Here is a 22354-nt window from a genome sequence, read left to right as displayed (position 1 = left end):
TCCTGGCAGAATGTTACAAGACCATCCTTATGAATTCCTATAGAAAATTCCCTGATGATTGACTCTGGGGACACTTTGTGGTGGACACTCCCTAGCAGCTGCCTGGCCAAGAGGTCCACCTCCAGGGCAGGGAGCATCATCTCCACACCAAGTCTTAGGGCTGCCATTCTCACCTTGGATAAACTAGCTGAGTCCCCTCTCCTTCTTGCCTCACTCTATTTCTGTATCTTTTTCCCTTTTAATTACTATGTTGTTTCTGCTTTCTCTTCCCAGACATATTCTTCTTGTTATGTTTATGTCTGCCTCTTTCTTGTTCTTCTTCTGGCACTCTTTCCCTCTTTCTTTCCATTTATATTTGTTCCTTCTGTCTGTCTGGTTCATCTTTCTTTACCTTTTTTTTTCTCTTCCTATGCTCATCTAGTCTTTTCTGTTTCTCCCTTTCTTCTTTCCTAAACTTTTCTTTCACTCTTTCCTTTTCAATTTCTTTTCTTATAAATTTCTATCTCTACTTCATTATCTCAGTTGCTCTTTTATTTCTATTTAATTAATTTCTCTAATTCTCAGATGTCACTACCAATGTCACCGACTCCTAAATGTCTACAAAAAAGTAGGTATTTCTTTTTGTATTTTTTTCTCTATCTCTATCCTCTTCACCGAGTTTTGTGTCCTTTGCTTTTTCCCCCTTTATTTTCTACCTTACCAAATCTTTCACTGAATCTGCCTTCCTATCTTTCTCCTCTCGTGTGCTTTGCTCTTTGTCCTTTTCTCTCCTCCTGGTTTTGTTCACACACACACTCACTCACACCTGTTTCTCTGCCTTGCTCCTGTATCTACTTTCCACTCATCTTTTGCATTATGTCTGCCCTACTGTATGTGTACGTGTGAGCTCACATTCACATGGGAGACAAAAGGAGACCGAAGGGAGTGCATGCGGTTAGGGAGGAACCCAGAGGCTGGATCTGTAGTTTGTTACTCTGGTTATCAGTGGGAAGCTTCTGATTCAGTTGTCTGCAATGGGGCCAATGATCTAATAAGCATCTCGGGTTGAGATCCACTGGTTTAATGATGAAAGACCTTGATAGCTACGATTAATTATCTGTACTTCATGCAATAATCAATAGGGAAATAAGGGAGGTTTTGAGAATTATTGTGAAATACAACCTCTATGTGAGAGATTATCTGAAAACATTGTGGGAAAGAGGACTTGGAAGCAGAGAAATGGAACTTCATATATATTTGGCTTAATTCAAATAGCACTTTACTAAGCTTCCATTTGTAACCCACTTCTTCCTCCCCATAATCTCCTGCATACGATGTATTTCTCTGTTGCAGCTCTTACCAAACTCAGGCTCATATCTGAATTACGTGTCCCATTTCTCCGCTATCTCCTAGACTGAGTTTTTTGATGGCAGGACTAGAACATTTTCTCTGTTGTTTTCCTAGGACAATATGTAGCCCAGAGTTCTAATTATAAAAGTTTTCAGAGTCATTGTCAGCATTTCCTTAATTTAATTAAATAATATCACATTTGTCTTCAAAACCATTAAATTGATATTATCATCTGAGAATCAAAGACACAGCAAGTTATATGTAGAGCTGAGGATAGAATTTGTCCACTCCAACAGTTAGCATGTACTAAGTGATGGGTTAACTAGTAAGAATAGAGGAGCAGTATAGAGTTTCGAATTTGGGCATGGACTCTTGATTCAGACATCCCTGCCTGGTAACCTGTTAGCTACATATACAAAGAAGGCTACAACTGTATCTATCTTCTAGAACAGCCAGCTATTAGTCCTGTGTGTCTGCCTTGTACATGCTGAGTTGGCTCAGTAAGACACTCATCCCTGAAAGCTCCAGCTCCAACCCCAGTGTTCAATATGACTCTATTTAATTAAATTTTTTATATTTATTATACTTATATTTATATAAAATAACTTATTTCATATTTATTTATTATTTGGGAACTCCAGATAATAACATTAGATTCTTCCCATGTCTTTTAAATATTGGCCCACTCACCCTCCTCTTAAGATCAACTTGAAGAGGATCAGATGTATCAAATGGTTTTTCCATCTGGAGACTAGTTACAGAATGAGCTTTTAGACTCCATTTAAACCTTTAGCAGGAAAGAGGATTTTTCTTGTTCCACAACAGAAGATCCCGTTTTCAAATGTTTCTCTGGGAAAGCCTGAAGCCAAGTATAGCAAGGAGCCCATGTGTAAGATCGTCAGAAGATTCTCGTTTGTAAGAAACACCTCCCCGCCCACCTCTCTAAGCCATTCGTACATGCATCTCAAAGAGAGATGAAATTTATACATGGGTCTCTGGAGCCTCTTTGCAGATCACTGTATGTTGGAAGTTTTCTGTTTCTGATGGGAAGTGTGGAATTGGTCCCTACACCCGTCTTTGTATCTGGACATAATTAAATAAGAATCATAAAACTCCTCCCCAAAGAAAATTCATTTTTCCCTCCCTTCCTTTCTTATTTTTCCTTTTCATTGGCTTTCAGTTTTTCTACTTCTTTGCTTTTTTACACCAACGTAATTGTCAACAGTTGCTTGCTGAAATTCATCACCCACAGTACCTGGTGGTAAATTGGGAGAAAGATTACATCGAGTAAGATGAGCTAGTACAATTTCTGGCAGGTGTCAAACATTCAATACTCATCGCCTTTGCTTTTCTTCCCTTTCTGAGCTCCAGTCTATAACTCAACCATAGCTACTGATCAAATATTTGACCTTTATATCTTTCAACTAAAAAACCACTGTGCTGCAGGAAGACTTACAAGTATGTTATATAATTGTATGTTCTGCACAAAGAGTTGATAGAATACAAATATTATTCACATAAATGTTTGCAATATACTCCAATTTATTATGTTTTACATGATATAAAATATCTATAGTAGAAAAAAAGTTTATTTTCTAAAACCATTGATGAAACATCTGATCCATACCTATGTGACTGGTAGGTTTGGGAGTGATAAAACTGTCACTTGGAATGCATTACCAACAAGTACATGACACTCTTCACCTCCTTACTCCAAAGACACAGTATTAACTATGTCCCTCCGTGGTTATCCTTTCATTATACCTGTTCAAGCTTTCAGAGTTCTTTTTGCCCTTCAACAATCACATCTGGCAACTTACTCTGGTAATTAAAGTTGGATTCTAGGAAAACTATGCACTTCCACGTTATTCATTCTCTCATTCTTCTTTCCATCTTAGGTTCTGCTTTTTCTATCTTGAGCTTGTGTGACCCCCAACCATACTTAAGGACCGTATCCATCCCAGGTTCTGACACCCATTCCAGCACAATCTAGTATCGCATCCTCATAAAATCCAATTACTAACCAGCAAGATTTGTGTGTTCTCATGAAAATCTGTCCCACTTGTTTTGTAATTCAGGAAAGCTACTGGTTCAAATGTGAAGCTGAGGAACTGTTTTTGGAGTAAAGCTTTAAAGCCTTCTACTCAATTCATTCCTAATAGGCTGCTGTCTCTCCTTCTGCCCTCCTTAGGGAAAAACAAAAATAAATAAAAGAGTATCTGCTATGATCCATAGTATTTAGTCACATTCACTTTTGTTTGAGTTTACTTCCTTACCTTTCAAAAAACACAGATATTTCAGCACTAGCTCATGGTGATAAAATTAAATTTTACTTTTACAAACATAAAAATGAAGAAATGTCATTTGTAGCAAAAAAAAATCAAATTAGAAATGTTTATGTATTTCATTATTTAATTTCTAGGCAGCAATAGAGGTAAGAACTTTTAAATGTGATTTGTACCACAAGAGGATCTTGTTCTTCTTGAAAAAGGACCTTTTTTAAAAATTCCAGGAAAGTCAAAGTACCATGAAATAATCAAGGTCTGCACATTGCAGGTAAAACCCTTCAGCTATTATTGAAATGTAAGTATAATTACACACAGGAAAAATACATTATCGACTCAGGAAAGAAGCCTTAAGATTTCTCTGTGTTTTTCAAAACTGATGGACACGAGTGAGCTCTAATATCATTATGTTTAGAAACGGCTTCATCCAGATCCAGCTGAACACCATTAATGTTCACTTCCATGCAGCCATTATAAAAGGCATTCACTGGTGTGGCACTGAATGGAATATCTGTAAAAACAGAATATTAAAATATTAGCCCAAGACTTATGGCATCTTTAGAGGAACTATTCAGACTTCCCATTTCCAACCAAATTCTAATCATAAAGGAAAAATTAATAATGTAATTATTCAATAAATTTATACTAAGTGACTCCTATGTATATAAGGCTGGCACTGGATTCAGCATATCATGAGTTCCTCTGATGTCATAAACACAATCAGTCTCATTCAAACCTAAGATAAATAAACACACTTTAAAAAGAATAAAAAAGAGCATATTCTTAACTGTGATGTTCTAGTTGATTATTTTCTTTTTAAATTTGAGCAACAGTTTAAGCATTGTTAAATCATTTTTTCAACTCCAAACTATAGCTACATGGAAATCTTTTTAAAATGCCGTGATAAGTGTATCTCTTTTATTACTGCTGGAATAAAAGCAGATTTCTATATTTTCCCAAAAATAGCTTCTTGCTGAGCATACAATGGTAGGTCATAATAGGGAATTCACTTTATCTACTGTTTAGTGTTCAAAAAAATAATTTTAATAATGCTTCAGTGAATAGTTTAGGGCCTTTGGGCCTTTCAACACTTTCACTCTCCTTGTCAGAGTTAATACTTGAGTAACACCCTTGAATTCCTAAGAACTATGGTTCATCTTAATAATATCTATCTCTCTACTTGCTTCTCTTTTTGGCATCTCCTCCCCATGAATTTAGCTCCCAACGGACATTTTTCAGCCTTTATTCTTTCTTAGTACCTTATGCAAAAAACATACAGTTCAAATTTTCCACCTTTAATTTGCCAACGCAGTGAATAAAGTTCATACTTTTCTAGGGATTCACAGCATTCTTTACGAAACCCTTTCAAGTCTGGCTGAGCAACAAAGATTATGCCATTATTATAAAAATCCTCAGAATCATCAATTTCCTCTGATTTTTAATTCATAACATGCGACTGAATATGCCTGTTTTGCATATCAACTGGTAATTTACCTATTCCACTGTTTACACTCCTAATATCTCAATTGTCAGTTCTCCTCCATTTCCCTCACTCTTTCTCTAAACACATCTTGCCTGAAGTCAATCTTCAGTGCTGATGCCAAAGTCCTAAAACCATTAACATTCGATAGCTTTACTTCTTTTCAACTCTTTCATCGTCTGATTTACTAAAACTGCATTCAACTCATTTGCAAATAAGATAGTAGGTGGACTTCAATATAGAATTCATTCATTTGACCTATAATTATACTTCCTAATAATAAACCACAGTAACTTAAGTAACTTTTTAATAGTTCAGCATGCTAACCTATCTATTTATCTATCTATCCATAACTTTTAGAGCATCCTTACTTCTATTCCACAAAAACCCAGATAAAATTTCCATATGTGAAAAATGAAGGCCCTGAGCAGTTAAAAGTAAGAAAATGAAGGTTACTAGAACTCCAGACATCAAACTCAGAATTTTCCCTATGAGAATAACCTGCAAATTGTATTTGAAAATATTTCTCAAAAACTTTCTGCCTCAATTACATTTTGCCATTTAAAGTAAAATGTTGATGCCAATTTCATATTTTCCAATATTAGGTCAAAGATGAATGTGATGGGACGCCTGGGTGGCTCAGTTGGTTAAGCGTCTGCCTTTTGCTCAGGTCATGATCCCCAGGTCCCAGGATAGAGTCCCACATCAGGCTCCTTGCTCAGTGCTTCTCCCTCTGCCTGCCACTCCCCCTTTTGTGCTCTCTCTCTCTGACAAATAAAGAAATAAAATCTTAAAAAAAAATGATGAATGTGCTTTTCCTCCAGTTTTCCCCATCTTATGGTAAATGGAACCTCCACTCACGCAAGTGCTCAAGCCAGATACCTAAGAAAGAGATCCTTATACCTGCCTTTCAGTCATTAAATCCTATTAATGTTGTTTCTCACATACATGTCCCATCTAATCCCTGTGCCCATCTTCACTGCCATCATCCGAGTCCAGCAGCTTCCTCATCTGTAATATGGGGATAAAAATAGCACCTGCCTCCCAGGTCTATTTTGCAAATTAAATGTCGATCCCTCTGAAGCACTCTGAATGATGCCGGACTATTTACTACACACTGACTGATGGTAGTATAGTCGTTGCTTCTGTTATTGTTACTGCTTTTCCATCTGGACTACTTCAGCAGCCCCGTATCATCTCATCCACTTTCGCCTCCCACCTGTCCATCTCTATCCATCACGTAGGGTGGGTTTTTAAAATGATAATACTGATATACCATTTCGCTGTCTAACTTTTTTTTAAAGACTCCCATGGCTCTTGTAATAAGACTTAGGACCCTGAACCAAGTCTGCAAACCCCCCACCCACCTACCCAGTTCCCAGCCTCATCCTGCACTACCATTCCCCTTGCTCAATGTGTTTTCACCACACTCATCTTCTATATATTCCTCAAGTGTATCCACCCCCGTTTTGCCCACACACAGACCTTTTTTACTTGCATATTAATTCCAATTCCCACCCTACCACTCGGTTACATTTAACCCTTCAATTTGTCAATATTTATATCTTAGGCTTTTCTTCAGAGAGCTCATTCCTGACCCGCACAACCAGGGCTAGTCCCCATTTTTAGGCTCTGAAAGAAATTCATACTTTTCCTTCATAGAAGTTATCACAATTTAATTATTCCGATATTTTCCTCATTGGTTATTTGATGTCTGCCTCTGTACTAGATTGTAAAAAGGCTTAGCAGCAGGGATCACATCTATTTGTTTATTACTATAACCCTACGACCTGGGAGGTAGGTTCTTAATAAATAAAAGGTAAATGATGGATGAATTAAAGAATAAATATTGAGGGGCGCCTGGGTGGCCCAGTCGTTACACGTCTGCCTTCGGCTCAGGGCATGATCCCAGTGTTCTGGGATCGAGCCCCACATCAGGCTTCTCTTCTAGGAGCCTGCTTCTTCCTCTCCCACTCCCCCTGCTTGTGTTCCCTCTCTCGCTGGCTGTCTCTCTCTGTCAAATAAATAAATAAATAAATAAATAAATAAATAAATAAAAACTTAAAAAAAAAAGAATAAATATTGAACTCACAAGACTATTGTGAGGATGAACTGAAATAAACACTTTCTGACTAAGATAATCGAATGCAACAAATCATGGTTAATTTTAGTTCACTATTAAAAGAATAAATAAAATATACTAATAAAACAACAATATAAATCCCCAGGACAAGAAAAATGGATACTGGAATTTTGTCTTCCCCTCTAAGGTCCTTTTACTAAGATTACATATTTTAAATACTATCAATTGATTAAAAAGATACTTTTTTAAAAATTTTAAAGATAATTTTGAAAAAAAAAAAAAAGTAAGAAGATACCTGGAAGGCCACCCAGGTAAGTGGTCACTGTCCCTTTCATTGCTTTGTCTAAAATGGCCAATTGTTTTTTAAGGTTTTCAGAGGAGGTGACGCCTTTTTCAAGTGGAGTGAACAGCTCTAGATTGTTTCTGTTGACTCTTAATTCCAGATGAAATTGTTGACTGGAACACAGACTTACGGCCTCTATCCGAAACATTACCATATTTTCAACAGACACCAGGATATCCTGAAAAACACAGCAAAGATTCAATATAAGCAAGTATTAATGATAATGCCACTTAAGAGTGACTTTTGAGTCACGTCATAATTTTTAAATATACATTAGTTTTACAAATTTCAGGTTTAGCTAAGATATAAATGGGTAGTGGCTTCTGAAAATTCAATACACCACGTTGTTTTACCAAAGATGGGAATCTAAAGTGGTGTCTTAAGCAATATTTTTCTGTTTGTGAGCCTTTCCAACTTCAAAACTTACATGTGAAAAATGAAGGAGTTGAATCACTCTTTGTTGGGGAAAAGGATTGGAAAATTTCAAGTGCTTGAGTAAGCACATGCCAGCAAGACTGAAAGGTTTCTTTCTGTGTGCCACACAAGCAATCCTGTAAGACTTGGGACAAAATGAGTGAAAAAGTCCTGAGAGAGGAAAGCCAGGGATCGCCAGCAGTAAGTTACAGAGTATTTACCAGAAGATATTCAAAAGAAAAAATGTATTCATTTTGCAGAACTTTTCAAACTGCTGAGACACAAAACTACTCAACTTGTTCACAGTGATCTATGCATATAACTTCTTTGTGTACAGAGGAAAGGTAAAAAGAAAATAAAATCAAGGGGCGCCTGGGTAGCTCAGTAGGTTAGGTGTCTGCCTTCGGCTCAGGTCACTATCTCAAGGTCCTGGGATGGAGCCCCACTTCGTGGTCCCTGCTTAGTGGGGAGCCTACTTCTCCCTCTCCATCTGCCCCTCCCCCCCTTGTTCTTGCTCTCTATCAAATAAATAAGTAAAATCTTAAAAAAAAAGAAAAGAAAATCAAAACTAGGAACATGGGTGTTATGAGATGGTAGAAAGATAGTCTGAAGTATTTACTTAAGAATCCAAGTCTATACTTATTAAATACAGGTTATTTGAGGAAATCTGTTACTGTTATATATCCATATCCTTGAACTCACTAATAATCTTAAAATGGTCTGCTGACAACTGTTCCAGAAATGATCAACAATATGTGGAATGTTATGAAATATTGTACCCAGATATTGAGAAGGCAATCTGACATGGCGGGAAAAAAGGAGCCATGGAGTCAAACACGGAAAAGATAAAATAAGTATCAAAGACATGGCATGCATTAATCTCCTCTACTGCAGGGATATAGTGCTGAAGATAGGATTTCCATTTTGTTGGGGGAAAGAAAGCGAACAAAAAGCTGGAATCTAAACGTAGCAAGCTCCTGTGTTAGACTGGAGATAAAAACTCAGCAGGATCTCCTTAGGTGGCTTATGCTTAACCACCAGAAACTCCTTGCAATCACCGTGAAGCTGAAAACAACACACCTTTTTATTGCTACAGACATTATTCAATTATACGCTTCTTTCTAAAAGCTACAGAGATCATCCAAGCCAACCTTGGCACAAAATCAAGCTCCTTGCTGTAATTTGTTGGAATCCATTGTGGATGACACATGGTCAGAACTATTAGCCTCTAATAGAAGGCTGAATAATACAGATCTTCTGATAACGCTCATGTTTTCTTTTATCCAAGAGTTTTTTCCTGTTCTTCCTCCAGCAAGAAGCCAGGTGGACTGGTTTCAGTTTTCTCCAGTCCTTCCTAATTTACTCATGGGAGAAAAGATAAGAGTGCCAGAGAGCACAAAACATTATAATTGGGCACGGAATATCTGAGACTGAATTTTAATCAGAGTCACTTTTATTTTGTTAGTACAGACTATGACTCCCACCATATTTCAAGGATTTAAATAAAGGTGGATCTCTGTTCTCTGGGAAGGGTCCAGGCAGCCTGTCTGTGAGTCCCCCTTATCTAGGCTGTGGATACACAGTAACAGGCTTTTCAATTTCTCCTCCTACTTTCTGGATCAGGCCCTGGAAATAAGCCAGCAAAAAAGTAATAATAATGGACATTTTTTTGAGTCCTTATTGATATGCCGAAGACTGTGCTAAATACTTTACATGTTATCTCATTTAATCATCCAACTAGCACTTTGAGTTAAATACTGCTAACATATCCATTTTACAGATAAAAAAACAAAACAAAACAAACCAAGAATCACAAAAGTTTAGTGAGGTTACCTGAAGCTTTTCAGAGGCGGAGTCTACCAAGGACAAGGCAAAGGGCACGGTGTTACCAGAAACCAAGGCGAACATAACACCAGTGCCCGCGGATGGGCGAATGTTCAAGGACGCGTTTACTTGCCAGTCCTCAGCATTGGATATGTTACCTGTTTAAGCAATGAGACAGAAGCAGGATCAGTGTACTCCTCAAGTGTGTCAGGAGGAATTATTACAATCTCACTAAGACTCAATTTATATGTGTGGAATACTAAAGATTCTCATTCTCCTTCCTCAGTGATCTATAAAACCCAGGCAAAAAAAGAAAAAACAAAACACATTTTTTTAAATACAGGTGAGAAACATATAAATGGAGCCCTGGCCTTCTGGTCTTCCCAGAATACAAATCTAGATGTGGTGTTTCAGAATATTATGAACTTCCCTGTTGGCTCTTTTACAGGTATTCTTCTGCCTCCATAGTCACCACTGGTTCAATCTCAGAGTGGTCATATTTTAAAGTACACATTTAGAAGGAAATTCAACAAATTCATTCTAATACTTCTGAGGGAACATTCAGGTATGGCTGCCATCACCACCCTACCATTCCTCATCCATAAAGGGGTCAGTTCAAAGCAGTGGGAAAGAAAAATATGATTTATACAAATAGTGGAGTTAGATAGTTTGGGAGTACAGAAATACTCTGAAATCAACACGTAACTCTAAAATTCTAACAGGAACTCTTCTGCGATTCTCTTGTCATAATAGTTAACATTCTTTTTTTTGTTACTAGGTTGTCTGTCCTACAAGAGTGCAAGCCTACAAGTCTCTACAACCACTTTGTTTTTCACAGCAGTCACTCAAAAAAATATTTGAATTGATATGTTTCCAAAATAGTTTAATTCCTAAAAATACTGGGGCACCTGGGTGGCTCAGTCGATTAAGCATTTGACTTCAGCTCAGGTCATGATCTCAGGGTCCTGGAATCGAGCCCCACATCAGGCTCCCCACTCAGCAGGGAGTCTGCTTGTCACTCTCCCTCTTCCTCTGCCCCTCCCCATTCATACTCTTTCTCTCTCTCTCAAATAAATAAAATCTTTAAAAAAGATATTAATCCACATTTTGAGTGAAGTCTTCCTTATTTATTATGAAGTAATATAAAACAATAGCCCAAATACCACTTGTAGGTTTTGAAAAGGTGACTGCGAATGGAGAAAATAATTTCCCTTTGACAAGATGATCTTCCATTTAGCCACATCTAATGCTATAACATTGTTCATTTATAATCGTTTTTTAAAAGATTTTATTTATTTATTTGTCAGAGACAGAGCGAGAAGAGAGTGCATAAGCAGGGGGAGGGGCAGGTAGAAGGAGAAGCAAGCTCCCCACTGAGCAAGAAGCCTGATGCCAGACTCGATCCCAGGACACTGGGATCATGACCTATGCCAAAGGCAGACGCTTAACCAACTGAGCCACCCAGGCGTCCCCATTTATAATACGTTAATTCCCACCCAGGAGAGGGGAAAAAAAACAAAACAAAGCATATATATATATATATATATATATATATATATATATATATATACACACACACACACACACACACACATATATAATCATTTTGAAATAAGTAAATTTACTGTAAGATATTAACAAACTCAAGATAAATATGCACATGTACAGAAATTATAATGTAACATTAAATATTAATTTAAAAGTAGGTCACTTTGAAGTTATCCATGAACTAACTACTTATGAAAGTAATTTTTTTTTCAGATAAAACGGAACTCTTATTTTCATTTTCTTTTCAGAGAGTTTCCTTTGAGCAAGTTATTGTGGGCCTAGTTTTTTCCTATATTCAGTCATCAACTCCAATTAATACATTTTTTTTAAAAATCCTTCATATACAGAACAGAACTAAAGTTAAAGACACTGCATTACTTTATGGTAGGAACACAAAAAGTACTAGTGTAAGATTCTTCCTTAAAACTGTAATAATACTTTTTTAGACTGCAAATAAACACATTTAAAATATAATTTTCCTTAAAGCAGAGACATCAGATTAACACTAAGTTTATAATGCAAAGTATTAGTAGCTCAAATAATGAACTCCTAAACAGAAAAAGACAAAGAACCTAATAAGATAATTAAGATATAAAAATAGCTAATAAACATGTGGATATTTAACTTCAATAGAATTGGGATAATAATATTTAAAACTACATGATTTAATTTTTCAACTCTCAGACTGGAAACAAATCTCAAGCATACACTTTCTTATTCTGTTGGTAGAAGTATAAATTGATAAAACATCTCTGGAAGAGAATCTATCTGAACAGTAGGAACTATATACATCTGCATAACCTTTGATGGACATAATCTAAGATTCTCTCCTACAGAATTAATCATATAAAGGTATAAAGATGTATGTCCAAGGGTATTATGGAAATACTATTTGCAAAGGCAAAAACCTAGGTCAGTCTAGCAGGAGTTCCTATTCTGCTTTGGCTGTAAGAAACTGGAAAGAGCACTGCTCCTACCCTTACAACAACCACCACCGAAGACCAATTATCTAGCTCCCCTCCTCCTGCAGGCCTGGAGGAGAGGAGCAGCAACCGGCAGGAAATGCACAAACTCCATTCTTTCTCTGTCTTCTCTATGCAACTAAAGCCTTACAGCGTTGGGGGGAAAGCAACAAACATTGTTGCCATTAGAACACATGCAAAGACCCACTGCGTTTACAGGTTAAGGAAAGGAAACTGGAAAAAACAAAACAACCAACCAAAAACCATTTACCATGGAGAAGGAGCAAAAAGACCATCTGGAGTCCTGATCATTAGATATCTCCCCCACAGGTGGCTGGGAGGCGGACAATGAAAAGTTCACACCCCTGAGACCCAGGGATACAGTACTTGCCCAAAACTGAATCTGTATCAGAACATTAGAGAATGTTCCCCAGGCCCTGTGACCATGCTAGCAAATGTCAAGTAATAAGAGCATTCTTTTGGGATGAAGCAAGACCATGGAGAGATACTTTCCTGAGGCATATCATAAACAGAATACCTAAAGCTAAGGACAGAAGAGCTATTAAGAAAAATCCTCTGGCAAACCAGTCACTACCATAGACACAAGGTAACAATAAAGGAATTTGAAGGGTACTCATGGAAACAAGAAAGCTTCAGCAGCTAAACTCTTGACTAGACTGATTCAACCACTTTATAAAAGGCCTACCAAAAGCAGAAATATGCTCATCTCCAGACATATATATTATTTATCTGTCTCTACTGTTCTAAAGAAGATGCTTACCTTCTAAACCAAAAATTATGCAATACCGAAGGAAACAAGGAAAAACAACACATGGTCAAGAGATAAGGCAATCAACATGTCAGATATTGGACCCATCAGACAGGAATTTAAAATAATTATGATTAATAAGTTGAAGGCTCAGGTAGAAAATGTGGACAACATGTATGAACAGATGGGAAATTTCAACAAAGGGTTGGACATTTTAAGAACCAATCAATTGAAATTCTAGAAATGAAGATGAATCCTTTTGCTGCATTAATCAGTAGACTCAAGGCAACTGAGAAATTGGTGAACCTTAAAATAGGTTAATTGAATTTACTTGCAATTAATCAACTAATTTGTGAATAACTTTTTTAAAAAAATAATCTTTAAATAACAGAAGCATATTCTACTACTTTTCCCCCTCAACATACTACAAAAATTTAATAAGAAATACATAAAACCATGAATAAGCCTAACACTATGCCTGGCGCATAGTTTAGTATTTGATGTTTACTGAAGGAAATATTGCTGTTTGTCAATGAATAAATTTAGTCATTAATGAGAAAAGAGAGGTAAAACGAGACATCACTTACTATAATCTATGCTAAATTGAGCAACTCCAGAACCAGGATAGTAGGAACCCTTCTCCACAGTGACAAGACAATGCTTATTTTGTTTTTCTTGAATAATTTCCTTTATTCCTGAAGCTCCTTGATCCATCAAATTCCAGCCTCGTATACATCCATCTAGACGAGGGTTAATCTAACAAATTAAAATATAGGTCAAGGAGTGCGTCTTAAACTTTAAAGTCAGACTCATACTGATTACAAATGCAGTTTTCATTTAAAGGGAAAACCCTTTCTTAGATGACATTTTTAAAATACTTAAAATATTTTGAGTATTATCTAAATTTTTAAAGGTGCCCTTTTTGCAGTTACAGTTTACGCCATCACAGAACTCCACTGGGATCCTAATGATTTTTAACCCCTCAAGCCCTACCTGCCTCTCCTCTATCACCTAGAAATAACTCTTCTGCTCTCAAGTTCCATATATGCTTCTAGCTGTGGCCCTGGGCTCTAAGCTGCTTTCTTTAATTGCATTTATATATAGGTTTGTTCTGCCATCAGACACTGAACCTCTTCAGGAACTTAAGTGTTTGCACTCTTTAGTCTCCATCAAAGCATCCAGCCAGACTCAAGACCCATAGTAGCCATTTCATAAATAGTTTTTGAATAGTTTATTTTACTTTTAAAATGTCTTGATTTATCAATTTCAAAGGAACAGATGCATTCACTCTGACATGGGTGAACTAATTCAGGTTTTATATCATACTGCAGAAATCTTTCAAAAGTTAAGGTAACTGTGAATCGCCATGAGTAAAAGATGGATATAAAATAGTAAATATTTAAGTTAAATCAGCAAGTGTAATTGACAGACCCATGACTTCAAATGAAATTTTTAAAACTCTTCAAGGACAGTGATTAGTCTCCTTCATGAAACCTATTCCACGGTTATTAAACATCATATTCAGAAAATCATCTATTATATATACCTTCAATTTATGATAGGCTGAAGTTATACACCCAGCAAAGATTTTTTTTTTAAAGTTCCACCTTTATATGTTATTTTATCTCCCAAAATTTAAGTCCTAAAATAGACGTAAGAAAATGCTTCTTCAAAGCATTTGACTGGCTTCTACAAAATGCTGTATTTTTGGACTCAAATATATGTATTTATATTTGTAATAGCTGAATATGGACAGTTATCATGTTAACACTGAACTGATGCTTGAGAATTAAAAAAAAAAAAAATCTATGTCCCCATGGGTAACACTGGGAATTTAAATGGGCTCAAAAACACTACATTTATTTTCTTTATTTCCTTAATATAATTTCAAGGATCGCTGTTATTTTTCCTTGTTCAATTCAAGTTGTCACAGTTGGTATGTTTAACAAAATAACTTCTTTTGACTCTCAGAAAAACACATCCTCAAATCCATTACAGACAAGAGGAACTCATCCATGATGAATGATATAAGCTTGGATCATTACCGGTCTAATGAGGGTGTTCTCTGCTTTCCGAGGTAATCCTGCAAAATACACTTTAGTTTCTAGAAATCCATTTGTAGGCTTAAAAAGGCTTTCAGGTTTATTTATATTCATTACAGCTTCTTTAGCTATTTTTACACTAATACTGTGTTCTAATTCTTCCACAGAGACCTACAATTAAAAAGACAAAAATTATCAAACAACCAAACATCACTGCATGTCATTTGAAACGCTAAGATTGAAAAATCCTGTTATTATTCTGATAAAACAGTTCTCAAAATAATCATTTTAATGTAATTATTAATTTGTTGTAATCCACTTGAAATGTCTAATTACTATAAAGGTGGTAAAAATGGGTTTTAAAGTGATAATTCTTGATTGAAAATTAAATGAACACCATATTTTAAAGTAAAAAAAAAACAAACCCAGAATATTGTTCTTTTAAATTTAAACATCCAAATTATAATATACATACTTCAAATCCAGTGTCATAAAATTAAGTTTTAAGTGAGTCACTCTACAAAATCTTAGAAAGCTTTTAAGTCTTCTTATTTTTGCAACTGTCTGAAAGTATACATATAGAATCAATAATGGAAATAAATTCTTAATATAATGTATGAGAAATCAGTACCTCCAGTATTCTGTTCATTACACACAAATTCTATTTTATTTCAAAATTCGAAAGTAATTCAGGTCATAAGGAAACACAACACATAAAATTAAATTGGGTTTTTCCAATTTTGAAAGTAGTTTTGTTTTCATTTTTTTTTTTTTTTCTTATGTAGGCTTGATGCCCAGCATGGAGCCCAACACAGAGCCTGAACTCATGACCCTGAGATCAAGCCCTGAGCTGAGATCCAGGAGTCGGACGCTTAACCGACTGAGCCACCCGGGTGCCCTGAAAGTAGTTTGGGTTTTTAAAAAAGGTTGAAAGTGATGGTAAACAACAACAATAACAAAAAAGTCCCAAAAAGGCGATTTGAAGAACCATAGCTGCCTATCTCCTCACGCAAAACTGTAGCACTCAACACGCAAACTCTTCTTTTACTCATCAACGATGGAAGCCAAAGAGTGGGCATATTAAAGCACCACTAGAGGAAGGGGAAAACTGTGCTCTAAAGTAAAATAACTTTGGTAATGTTTACAGATTTAAAGTTAGTCAGTGCGCTGTCCTTAATGTAGCCAACCGGCATCATTCTACTTGAAGGACTATTCATGCCCTCCTTGAAGATGTTAAGTCAGCCTCTAAAACCTCAGACTCGCTTGCATCTCTCCACTCTTACCACTCCCTCTCAGCCTCCGTTGCTGGCTCCTCCTCTGCTCTCAACGTCTGTAATAACCCAGAGCTCAGCCCCCAGACCTTTTCCCTCTAGTCATGCAAATATTTTTAAGTGGAGGTCTACTGCTCCACTCTAGGGCATCAGGAAAATTTGGGGGTAGGGATGGTACTTTTAGTTGTCACAATGAGTAGGACGTATGCTGACACTGCAAGATGCTGGACATCTGTCATATGCAAGAGAGTCATGCAAAATAAGTAATAAAATATTCAATACCCTGCAAACCTTATGAACATCCCTACAGGATATTCATGTAGGGTATACTTGTGCTTATCTGAGTTTCTGTATATATGCACACAAAATATTTTTTGTACCATTTCAGCGCATTCCCTGAATTTTTCAGGAATAAAAGTCTTGTAAACCAAGGATAAACTGATGCTTGTTTTGTCTGGATCTTTACCAAGAGTTTCTCACTATTTCGGAAAATTACTTTCACCGATGGCAATATCATCTATGCACTTAAGAGTATCTGAACTATCAGTACAACATTCCAGTATAACTCTTCATTTGCAGCTTTCACATTATTCTACGTACAGGAGCAAGCTTTGACAAATAGTGTACTTGTGCTTGAGCATTTATATGTTGGAATATATATCATTTTCTTATAAATTATGTTCCTTTATTTATTTGTATAATAATTAAAGCATTACATTGGTTTCTATTAGGGATATGCAAAAGTAGCTTACATTATTGATGCATTTCATTACAGGAGCATTGTGAATACGTTGGCACTGGATGAGTTAGAGTTTAGAACCACAGATTAACAATAATCTCATGACCTTTGAGCCCCTCTTTATGCTGAATATTCAAAAGTTTTTATCTACCTGAAATTGAAGGCTGGACCTTAAAAGTATATCCAGAATCTGACCATTTTCCCCCACCTATCAACACTGTCGTCAGTGATGCCATCTTCTCTCCACTGAGCTACTGCAATGGTCTCTTGACCACACAATCTGTCCCATTCTTACTGTCTACTATCTAGTTTCCACAAAGCCATCATGTCCTGATTACAGATTACCTTTTAACATACATGCAAATTAAATCATGTCACTTCTCACAATCATCCAAGGTCTTTCTACTTAGCATAAACTCCAAGTTCCCACTACAGTACCCATGACCTCACCTGGTCTTGTTACAGAACACATTTCTAACCTCATTTTCTGCCCCTCTCTGCCTCCCATACTCCCCTGCATCTACACTGACCTTTGTGTTGTTCCTCAAATACAACAATCACACCCTCCTGCCTGATGCTCTGTACTTGCTCTTCACATGGCACAGAATCATCACCCCAGAGACTTCCCATGATCTGCGCCCTGGTCTCCGTTCAGATGTAATCTCATCGGAGATGGCTTTCCTGATTCCACATGCACACTCAGCTTCATCACTCTCTGTTACCTGGCCTTGCTTTTGTTTCTTCCTCCTAGCACTAACCACTACCTGACATATCTATTTGTTCGTTCAATTTGTGGTTTACATCTCACCGTGAGTACGCAAGCTCCACAAAGAAGTGATTTTGTTTTATTCACTGTTGTAGCCTCACCACCCAAAGGAAGGAATAGCACATAAAGTGCTCAATAAATATATTATTGAATGAATAAAATTATGATCCAAATTACAGATTTCCTACCCATTTTAGAATCATACCCAAATATGAGATATAATAATGATTTATAATAAAGCAATATTTACTTCTATAGTTTATAGCCATTATAGTTACTTAACAATTACACATACATTCTATTTATCTGATTACAAAACAATTCCACATTTTAATTGCTTATTTTTAAAGTATTTCATTTGAAATTTTAAAATTATTTAAAATTAATGAAACAACTGCTATCAAGTGAATAGTCCAGTTTATAGATTAATTTAACTTTGTCAATTAAAATGTTTACTTAAAATATGTATCTATTTGAGATAATTTCTGTGGTTGCATAAATTTGTCTAAAACAGTATAGTTTATTAACAAGCCATCAAGATTACAAAATGGTAAAAATATCATGCCGTAATGTTTTTAAATGAAAGATATGAAGAAAAGAAATCCCATTTATATGGGGGGGGGGTGAACATTCATAAATTGTTAAAATATCAAATTAAGACTTTTTAAAAAAGATCCAGCACCAAATTTATTACCAGATTAAAGTTTTTCTCTGACTTGTTTATGGTTTTTTAATTTTTAATGTCAAGTTGGATTCAGTTTATAAAGGGAAATTTTAATCAGAATATGGGCATATCATTAAATGAGTTTCTTTTTAACAAGGATCATAAATATAGGAGACAGAATGTGTGGAACTGAATGGCTGCCTTCTATCCAATCCACAATCCTGCCTTTAACATATCATTCATGGATAATTTATTAATAAACACTCCCTGCAACTCAAGATGTTAGCTTAAAAGGTAAACATTTACCTTCTTTATATATATTCTGTATTACCTAGAGTGTATCCACGTTCTTCTTCAAACAAATAATATTTTCAATTTGTATCAACTAATCAGAAAAAAATTCCATTTGCTCTCTTTTGCTGAAAAGTGATCTTAGTGATTTTTAGATACGTGATTTGGGGACATTAGGCAATAAAATGTCTTGTTCAGTACACTGGAGGAATAGTTGTACATATCAAGCTGTGTGGACACCAACAAGAGCATCTGGAGAAGCCAGAGAATTTCAGTGATGACTCTGACAACTGCATCTGATCTTGTGCAGACATTATTCTGGTAAGAGTCCAAAATCTATGGCTGTCAAAGGATGAATAGCGCCATTTTTGGTAAACCACACCTGTGCCCACCTGTACTTTATTACTACTTGTACTGTAACGATCTCACATTACATTGCATTAATTCATAAGGCAGCACCAGCTATTAAACTGTGAGGTACTAAGTGAGTTCAAGAGCAAGGAAAATCTCTTGCCAGAGTTCTAGCACCTTGGACTCAGGAATGTAGCATTTTAAAAGTGCTCACTAAAAGCTCATGGAATATATGAGTGCATGAGTGAGTAAATAAAGAAATGAAATAATTTAGTGATGACTTCACATGTCTTCTCAACATGGACCTCCTGGCAGATACCATAGGTATAGGAAGTGTCTCTTTTGGGTACCACATTCTACGGGGAAGCTGATCTCTCAATTATCAGCTGCAGAAAGTAGCGATGACTCTTATGCAGAAAAGAATTCTCCCCATTATAGACGCAGTAATACCTTCATGAAAAATTCCATTTTAGGCTCACTGTTAGGGATTATGTAAAAATGCTTATTTCTAAGCACTCTAATTGGTACTAGCTAGCATATACTGTTTTGTACAAATTATTTATCTATATGCTAATATTTAAAATTGAGCTAATTACTATACGCATTACTCTTTCTATGTGTATTTCTATGTTACTATGTGTATTTCTCTTTCATTTAAAAAATATGAATGGCTACTCAGTATAACTGTCCTTGGTCAGTGATTATCTTTGCATAAGCTGTTAAGCCTGCTAATAATCCCTAACCTATAGGAAAGACACCAATAACAGCCACTAAAAAAGGTAAAAAGTCAAAGATAGAGTAGTCCCAGCAAATAGCTGAAAACAATTTCAGTTCCAGAAAATCCTAAATATATTATGTGAGGTTATCATTTCTCAGAGGCTGTTTCAAGGATTTACAGTGTATGGAATATGCTTCATACAACATCAAATAAATCCAGCTCCATTTAGATTTGTTATCAGTATAAAAATAAATTATTAATGATGTTAAACAAACTGTGTCAAAGTAGGGATCTTCTTGGTGAAATCTGCAAAAACCTACCATATTCCATTGACCATCATTAATAACTTTGCCTCCAGTTGTGATTTTTGTTGTAAATTCATTTTTAAACTGGATTTCAATCTTTCCGTCACGCAGGGCAATCAGGAACCAAGCCGAGCGGTCAAGAGATTCTGCGTACAGGATCACACCTGCTGAATCATATGTCCGGAAATCAAATTCGGCTGAAAATCTAAATAATGGACAAACAGAGAGCCTTAAGAGAGAAATTCGGAAAGCTCAATATATTATGCTTTTTCTCTTATACTAGCAAACAGCAGTATGTTGAAAGAGCCAACTGTTTCTTTCTTTCCTGGAATTAAAGAAAGAGTAGGGCAGAATTAAACTGTTCATGTGTTATTTCTGGTTCCATGTGTTTAAAATCAGGTTATTTAATTTTCTTGCTTATTCTTGGAGTCTTTTTCCCCCGTGAACAGATGCTGTGGTAATTTTTCATCTGTTTTGGCATTTGTTTTGAAGGCACTCTTTTAAATGCTGGAATTCATACACATGTACCAATATTACATATATTCTATCTCTCCTGGAGCTTTTTAATACACTATATAATCTGACATTCTGACATTAAGATTCCTTTTTTTTTTTTTTTGCTGTGTCCGTTAAGTGATTAGTAAAGGATGGTACAATTTCATGATTGGTTTATACATCAAAAGGCCCATTTTCCCTGTGATTTCATATATGTCAGGAAGGAATCAATCACGGAGATATATAAGACCGCATCTGTCTGACTGCAAACATAATTAAGCCTTCCTGTGTGGTAAGAAACGTAAAGTAAAAAACTTTAAAATATATCTGTTAGTTTGATTTCAAAAGCTCTCCAGAGCTCTAACTGTATAAATCACTATACTAGAGCACATGAAAGGACAGCTTAAAAGATGTAGTCTGGCCATGTGCTTGGGGGTATCTGAGCTCTAGGGCAATGACTGTTGCTATTAAGACCCCACGTATATAGGTAGCTATTACAGGGGAAGAAATATCTTAGAAATGCTGCATTAAAAAATAACATGTATTGATTAGTGCCCTAATGACACTGTAATGAGAATCAGCATTAACATTTCCCAGAAACCAGCAAATCAAAATAACTGAAAAAAGACAAACAGGGAATAGAAAAAATAGTTGTGTAACTCTCATCCCTTGAGTTAAGCTAAAATAAAGTTAATTTAAAAGTCAGGACTTCAGATAATTGCCAAGTAAGGCAAGAAAGAATCCCACGCCCTTACCTACTAGTAATAGTAATAGGGGCACCATACACAACTTCTAACTTCAAATGGAACAAAGAAAGGCTCATAAAAAATAAATTTTTTAATCTTTAGAATTCCAAAGAAATATTTAAAAGAGGTCATGTGCAGTAAAGTATGTTGGATAGATAACGATATAGTAGTAATTGACTGAACTAAGATTATTATTATTACTATTTATATTTTTCACTTAGGATAAGGACCTTTATTCTCTTTCATAACCACCACATTTTGCTGATGTCAAACATGTATTATCTTGTCAAAACGCAAATCTGTGTATGCTCAGGATCTCCCAGAAGTTGATCCTATTCTGGAGGTAATTTCCTTCTCTTTGCAAAATCATGCTAACCCAGTAATACAAAGTTGTGTTCTGCATCTTTCTGTCTGGAATATATCAGCATACGTTGGGGAACAATTAATTCTTTTTCTGAAGAAGAGTGAATTTGTTAACTTTAGGATAGGATAAATATTTGATCATTGGAAACAGCTGAAGGAATTTGCAAAAAGGGGTGGGGGGAGCAACAAAGCACTGGCTATTCTGTGTTGCTGACTCACCAGGTGGCAGTTTATAAAAAATTCATCAAGCTGTACATTTAAGGTATGTGTATATTTCCATATATGTATATATATTATACTTCAATAAAAAGTTTAAATAAATAGGCAATAAATACTGAAAAAATTATTATTTGGCCTATTTGATCCAATGTTAGAGCCCCAACTGAATCACCTGAGCATACCTAAGTCTGCAATAATTTTTTCTCTCTCATTCTCATTATTCTCTTTGCAAAGGAAATGTTGTCCCCAGTCCATGTCACCAGACAATATTATTTGTTCTGAGATGTTAAAAGGAAAACCAGGTCTTGGTGAGTAACAGTATTGAACGAGGGGCGCCTGGGTGGCTC

At 35.9% G+C, this 22354-nt stretch overlaps 1 protein-coding gene across 1 annotated transcript in view; it reads right to left on the bottom strand.

The window, feature by feature from the left end:
- Positions 1–2849: 2849 nt before the first annotated feature.
- Positions 2850–22354, bottom strand: part of PROS1 (protein S) — a 66425-nt gene continuing 46920 nt past the window's right edge. Inside the window, exons 10-15 of the mRNA XM_045785403.2 lie at positions 20200–20389; positions 15083–15250; positions 13625–13793; positions 9768–9916; positions 7473–7698; positions 2850–4125 (exon numbers count right to left, since the gene is read on the bottom strand). Of these exons, the coding sequence (XP_045641359.1) occupies positions 3965–4125; positions 7473–7698; positions 9768–9916; positions 13625–13793; positions 15083–15250; positions 20200–20389 (1063 nt within the window). The 3' untranslated portion in view covers positions 2850–3964. The remainder of the gene's footprint in view (positions 4126–7472; positions 7699–9767; positions 9917–13624; positions 13794–15082; positions 15251–20199; positions 20390–22354) is intronic.

This window comes from Ursus americanus, chromosome 4 (assembly GCF_024610735.1).
Source record: "Ursus americanus isolate L20-20 chromosome 4, mUrsAme1.1.p, whole genome shotgun sequence".
Lineage (NCBI taxonomy): Eukaryota > Metazoa > Chordata > Mammalia > Carnivora > Ursidae > Ursus > Ursus americanus.
The sequence above is the reverse complement of the archived record's forward strand: the minus strand, read 5'-3'. Positions and strand labels throughout refer to the sequence as shown.